We start from the raw sequence: 7,025 nt of genomic DNA on the forward strand, positions 1-7,025 counted from the left end.
GTGAGGGTGTGACTCCATTTAGAGGAATGTAAGATTTTACTGTGTTCTCATGGGCTTGACATGGTGCTTCTCACAGCCAGGTTGCACCTAATATCTGCAATAAATTGAAGTCCCTGGGGATTTGCTGATTCTCTAAAACGTTTTTTTAAGGAAAACTTGGTGGTTCAGGTTAGTTCAAATAGCCATGCTCTCTTTATATGCTCAGTATTGCCAAAACCAATTCATACTGGTGAATAACAGACAATCACATTTGCATTGTTCCTACCTTCACAATGAGTCCTCTTCTAAAATGTTGCAAGTACAAAACCCTTGTTGAGGCTAGTATTATCTCAGGGCTTGACCTGGCATATTTGTTGGAAAGCTGAAGATGAGTATGATGTGAAGCTCTGGGCATGTATGAAAGGCAAACACATGAAGAGGGTGTCAGTATGGTGGTGTGGGGCAGAGCCTTGGTTTGTGCTGTGAAGAAGGGTCAGGATGGAAAGACAGAGTGGAGGCCAAGGAAGCCCCTCTCCATCAGGAGCAGCTGAGTGCAGATGGCTGCTCACTAGGCAGCTGCTCCTGGCAGTAGTCTTGGCTGAAGTTAAAGATGTGATGTTGACAGCACGACAGCTTCTGTCCTGCGTGCCAGAGAGAACCCAGCCCCTGCAGCCTGTGTACCCTGAGAGAGGGACGGTGACTCTTCTGGGTAGCTGTCAAAGCCCATCTTTCCATATTGCTGGGGGAGGACTGCATTAGCAAAGGGTAGTGACAAGGGAAAACAGGGTCTTGCTACCATTATGTAATTGCTTTTGCTATGTCAGAGTTGTGTAGTCACGAAGCATGGCTGAGTCTAGCTGGGTTTATGTGGGTTTTTTTTACGGTTTCTTCTTTCCCTGCAGCATGGCTTGTTCTCCAGTGAGATTTCACAGAGGACCGCACCGTTTCCTACATGTCCCTTCATCAGAATCAGTCATAATGTCTGGTTTTCCCCTACTGTTTGCTTATAATATGTGGGAAATAGGTTTCCTACTCTCCCCTGCCTTGCTTATGTTCTTCTAGTCTGTATCCTCCAGGCCATATAGGTGGCTAACTTCTCTGCTGCTGTTGAGCCTTAAGGGAGGTACAGAGCTGAGCTTATAAGTTATTTAAAACCAGTGGGTAAGAGCTGGAGATTCTATATAGCTGCCATGGGAAACTGTACTTGCATGTAGTGATTCTTCAGTTCCCTGTGTTTTGTCCCATCTGGTTGTGAGCCAAGGTGCAGATCTCCTACCCATAATCTCCTACCTGCACTGCTAAACTAAAACTGAATAAGGGGTGAAAAATGATTTTGCACTAATTCTTTTTTTCCCTTGTCCATCTTTTGTCTCAATTCCTCTATGTTTTGTCTCAATGTTTAAGAGTTGATAATTTTTCCATCTTGGTCTTTGTCCAAAAGATTTCTTCTCAGGAAAATCTGAGAAGGAATATGGTAAGAAGGGGTATTTTAATTTTGTGGGGTTTTTTATTTTTTCCTTGCCTGGTCTTGTTTTCCGTTATAAATACCCATTATGAATGTTCACTCAGATATGTCAGCTAGCTGTTACTGAAATTTAAAAACTTAAAACAAGCTTGTGGCAAATATGTTATTCAAGTTATAATCCCACTTATGGAGTAAATGTTTGTTTGGTTTTTTTTATTTTGCTTTTTTTTTTGGTCCCTTTTTTTTTTTTTCATTCCATTTTAAACCATAGACTCATAGAATAGTTTGGATTGGAAGGGATCTTCAAAGGTCATCTAGTCCAACCCCCCTGTAATGACAAGGTACACCTTCAGCTAGATCAGGTTGCCCAGGCCCACATCCATGTTTGGGTGGGACGAAGGGCTGTAGTCATTTTCAACATGGAAGAATTTTACAGCAAAAAAAATCTCATTGTTTGTTACATTAAACAACATTTTGTTTGCTTTTCCTTTTTTCGTGCATATGTTTTTTGGGGGGGGGTGTGATCCTGATGACTCCAGAGAGAAGAGTGACTTTAGAAAACCGACATTTTTGTTGAGCCATCTTGGCAGATGCTACTCACAACTGTGCTGTTGCAAGTTGCTAAAGCAATGGTCATGATCTAAGAGGACAAGTAGACTAAAAGAGACTTCTGGAGACAGTGTTTGCAAGGCTTTTAGCAGATTAACATATTTGCAGCAGCAACAACATTGCTACAATAGACTGTAATGTTTCCAAAGGAACCATTACAATCAATATTGCCAGCGATCCATAACTGAGAACTCTTTTAGTGGAATTTGAGTGGTGATTTCCCTCTCTGAAAACATAGAGGGAGTATAATAAGAAAAAGTCCTCCAGTTTTAGAGTTGTGATCTCTGTTAGAGCAATGTTTATGGCTTCCTCAGCATGAATGCTTATTTAAGTATAATAAGATGGTGGTAAACATCCAGACTGTTTATCCTATCAAAAGAAATTGACACATGCCAGCCTTGACTCCATGGCTAAAAGTCTAACTCTCTCTAAATACAGTTGTGTAATGATCCGGAAGGTTCCAAAGGAGCTTTTGTGGGTTTGAAGTCAATAATTTGTGTTTTAATAACTCCCTGGGCACGCATTTTTGTATTGGGCCACAGCTGTTCCAAAGGCACTCTTAAGATTTCCTGTAACATTGGCTAATATCCCTTGAACTTGAAACAGTCTGCAGTTTGCTCAGCACCCATTCAAGGAGTGGGTAGACTTGAGGAAAGCATCGTTTACTCTGTTCAGTGGTGATCTAAAGAATCCCAGCATACACTGTCACACTGTCAGTGTTCGAAGCATAAGGAAATGTGAGAGATCTGGGAGCTTGAGGTTTTTTAAGACTGAGATTGCGTCTGGGTTATTACATTCACTCTGGGTTTCTCCATTTCACTCCCTAGAAGTCACTGATATTTTCTGAAGAGAACAACAGCAAACTTGATTATACAGTAAAAAGGACTGGCTTACTAAGAAAGCTTCTGAAAGAACTTGTGTATGTACAGCTTGTCCAAGGAATGACAAAAATGTTGTATAAGTGTCTCCTATTAGAAGATTCTTAGAGGTTTAAAATGAAGGAATTATTTAATGTTCAAAGAGGTAGAGGTCAGAATAACATAATGATGTTATAAAGAGAGAGGATTTAAGATAAAAGGAGACTTTCACAATGAACTAGTTTAGATTGTGGAATAGCTACTGAAAGGAAGTGGTAGAAATCTCCATACTTGATTTTGTAGAAGATGATAGCATGAAATAAAAAAAAAAAAAATCTAGGAAACATTATCTATGTTGTAGTCATTGTGTGACACTGAGTTAATATGCTAAGGATGGGGTGGGTGTAACTCTTCCTGTACTCTGGAAATCCGGAGCATTGGTGGAATTGTTGTAGTATAGGGAGAGATTTTCAACGACACAAAGGGGCATCAAACGCCTGATACTCAGTAAAACTGGTGCCTTTGAATTCTCCCTAAAACCATTCTTTGGGGCACTTAAGTATCTTTTAATGGTACTCAGTTAAAACAAGTCTACAAAAGTAAAGAAATCAGGATTTGGAAGCATTTCTAATTTTAACTCATCCAAGCTTATAAATTGGGCCTGTGTTTAGAACCTGTAGCTGATTTACCAGGGCTGGCAGGCACATTCATAGAGGTATGGACTCCTTTAATACCTGGCTTAAAAGAAAACTTTTTGCAGGGGAATCTGAACTCTGGTCCTCCCCAGCTTCCTTGGTACCTCTGGCAACAATAGCTTGTCTCTGCCTTCATGTGCTTGCTTTCTGTCTGCCCTGCTTACAGCTGGGTTGTGTGTGTAGTATTCCTTGGTTTCCCTACTCTTTGATGTTCCTGATTCAAAATCCTTCTAACCTCTCATATTCCAGGCATCAGAACAGGTATCACATGAATAGAGATTTTTCCAAGAATGCCAGTATCGCTGGTGGCATGGGTGTCCCTCCCCTCCTCTCCTCTCATGTGTGGTCTGTCTACCACTTCCCCCTCGTTTCTGCTGGTACCTGAGTTCTCTTTATGGTCTCCTGCCTTCTCCTCCCATCTGCTGCTGTTTGTTCAGTCTGCTGCTGAAGACCTGTGGCTAGCAACAGAGTTGTTGGATGTCTGGCATGCTTCAGATGTAATTTTTTCCCACTGGTGGCCTCCCTCTCCCCCTGCCTCATTGTGCTGTTTTTGCTGCTGGGAATAAAGGTTTGGGTTTTCTGGAGCTCTAAGTTGGCAACTCTTGACCATCCTTTTGTGTCGGAAGTTATTCTTTCTAGCAAACCACATCATTGTGGTCACTTGGGAAATTAGGGTGGATCTTATACAAGTGCTTTAAGCTCATTATTGTATTATATCTAAATAAATCAGCCTAAACACTTAGAAGTTTGGAGAGCTAAATGCAATTAACCCTAATACGGGTAAAACCCAATTATACCCCTCAGAGCCAGAGGTGACTCAAAACTAGGATGAGAGATCCAAACCTTCGCAAAGAGGGAGAAACCAATTCTATTGGGGAAAAAAACATAAACCTTCCAGGGCATCCACAAATGATTGGAATTGGGCTAGATGACCTCATGAGGTTCCCTCCACCCTAAGTGATTTTGTGAAAGCATGCAGGTGGTAGGTCCTCAGGAGCAGCATACTGATCACAGGAAAAGGAGGTTTTGAGAGAAAATGACTGAGCAGAGAGCATGAGTAGGTCTTGGTGACACTTGGACAGTGAGAAACAAGCGAGGGAGCAATGTGCTGTGTTGCTCAGAGGGTATAGGAGTATCTACACCAAACATGATCCTAATCCAGAGATGCCATAGTGAGTGCTAATCTACAGTGTGTCATCGCATGACCCAGTTCACCCGTGGAATGTATCTTTGAGAAGCTTGAATTGTGTCATATCTTTTGGGAGAAGGGTTGTTAATGTAATCCAGCTGCATCTACACCTAGCATAACCTGCTTGTGTCATTTATTATTGCCATGAAGTTTGCACTTTATTGGTTTTAATTGATAAGGCTTTGTTTACCTTCAGTAGCCTGCTTTTTCATTTGGAAAAGGCTGACAACACTGCTTCCTCCTCATGCCCTCCTGTTGTCATGACTTGCATAGCTTTTTAAATCCTGACCATGCTATATGACTGGGGACTAGAAATAAAATTCAGTCTTTTAGCAGTTCTCATATGTGTCATGCCCTTATTACAGTAGCAGTAGGGCTGGAAGGCAATGTATTATTTTTCTTATGCTCTTCAGTCTGTGTCCCAGTGTTAACAGCATTTCTTGGTGTGACACTTTTGTTTGTTGTTAGGTCAGTTTGACACAAAGTGCTCATGTGACAGTATGCAGCCAAGCATAACTTAGGTGCATATGCCACAGATGGCAGCAGCAAGGCAAACAAGACAGGCCTGATTTTCTCCACAGCTTTCAAGGTATTCTCAAAGCAGCTTCTAGAAAACTGCTTTGTACCTTAAAGGGCTGTGAGTGTGTGGATGTATAAATGCGTATATATTTATAAAGCTATAGTAGCTGCAACCTTTTAAAATATAGCTCGAACCTGTCATGAAATGGAGAAGCCTGCAGAAATTCTACTCTAGGTTACCTCTGTGCCCTTGTTCAAACTTAATAGGTTTTATAGTGGTATTGGTCATGAAAAACCTAACCACCATTACTGTAAGTAGTATTTGATACTACCTATGAGGAACCGCATAAAAAAGCATCTTCAGAATTTGAGAGGAACTAAGAATAGTATTGGAATATAGACTAGGGAAATTTGGTAATCAAAAAAGTTATTGCGTTGTATAATCGATAACCCGGAACCTATAAATCAACAGAAAGCATTACAATAATAAATACCTGGGGCAGAACTTACTATACATCATACATTTTAATTTTCTAGGAGTGGAATTTCTGTAACAAGAATAGAAGTCATCATTTATCTTCATCGCTTTGTTATCATGTAATAGGTCCCCACTGAGTAGCACCCTCCTTCCTGGTGATAGAATCTAGCATGATGGCATAGTTAGAGTGAAGGGGGTACCATTTCTTGTGGGCAAGGAACAGTGGTTTTCTGCGTCATGTATGCCTTTAAAAATTCCTAATTGTGTTAATGTGATTCCAAATGTGTTGATGTGCACATTCCTTATATTCCCCTCAGAAATGTTTGGGAGCGCACATTCATGTTTTCTTTGTCAGTTTGGTGGGAGTTGTTTTAGTAACAATCTAGTGTGCTAGGATCTGTATTGCTTGTTGTCCTGGGTTCAGCTACAGCAGTCATTTTGTCTCCTTCTTAGTAGCTGGTGCAGTGCTGTGTTTTTGACTTTCAGTCTGGGAACAATGCTGATAACACCGATGTTTTTAGTTGTTGCTCAGTAATGTTTACTCTGACCAAGGACTTTCTCAGTCTCATGCTTTGCCAGAGAGGAGGGGAAGCCAGGAGGAAGCAGAGGCAGGACACCTGACCCAAACTGGCCAAAGGGGTATTCCATACCACAGCACGTCATGCCCAGTATATAAACTGGGGGGAGTTACCCGGAAGGCCAGATCGCTGCTCGGGTCGGGCTGGGTATCGGTCGGCGGGTGGTGAGCGGTTGTGTCCTTTTCCCTTGTTATTCCTCTTATCATTATTACTGGTAGCAGTAGTGGTTTGTATTATACCTTAGTTACTGGAGAGCTGTTATCTCAACTCGTGGGAGTTACATTCCTTCGATTCTCCTCCCCATCCCTCCGGGAGCGGGGGGAGGAAGGAAAAGGGGGGGAGTGAGCGAGCGGCTGCGTGGTTCCAAGTTGCCGGCTGGGCTTGAACCACGACACTTGTTAAGCAAATCAGCTGCTTCAGCCTCTTGTGCTAAGACTACAGACTTCTAATCTGGACCCCTACACATTGAAAGTTCAGGTTGTCCTACAGTTTGATTTCTTATCCTTTCATTTGCAAAAGGTTTGAAAAATTGTCAGAAATATGCTATTGCAGATGCAGTCACTAGAACCTTTACTGCTTTTTGCCTACTGACTCCAAAGATCATGAAACCCTCAGTTATGGATAATACATACTTTTTGGAGAGCTCCACCGACCAA

At 41.7% G+C, this 7,025-nt stretch overlaps 1 protein-coding gene across 1 annotated transcript in view; it reads left to right on the forward strand.

Moving 5' to 3' along the window:
* Positions 1 to 477: 477 nt before the first annotated feature.
* The window catches only part of LOC104404603 (protein NEL-like), a gene marked incomplete at its 3' end in the record, with an annotated part of 60,073 nt that continues 53,525 nt past the window's right edge, over positions 478 to 7,025 (forward strand). Inside the window, exon 1 of the mRNA XM_010013064.1 lies at positions 478 to 688. Coding sequence (XP_010011366.1) covers positions 478 to 688 — 211 coding nt within the window. The remainder of the gene's footprint in view (positions 689 to 7,025) is intronic.

Source organism: Nestor notabilis, unplaced genomic scaffold (genome assembly GCF_000696875.1).
Source record: "Nestor notabilis isolate BGI_N333 unplaced genomic scaffold, ASM69687v1 scaffold11974, whole genome shotgun sequence".
In the NCBI taxonomy this organism is placed as follows: domain Eukaryota; kingdom Metazoa; phylum Chordata; class Aves; order Psittaciformes; family Psittacidae; genus Nestor; species Nestor notabilis.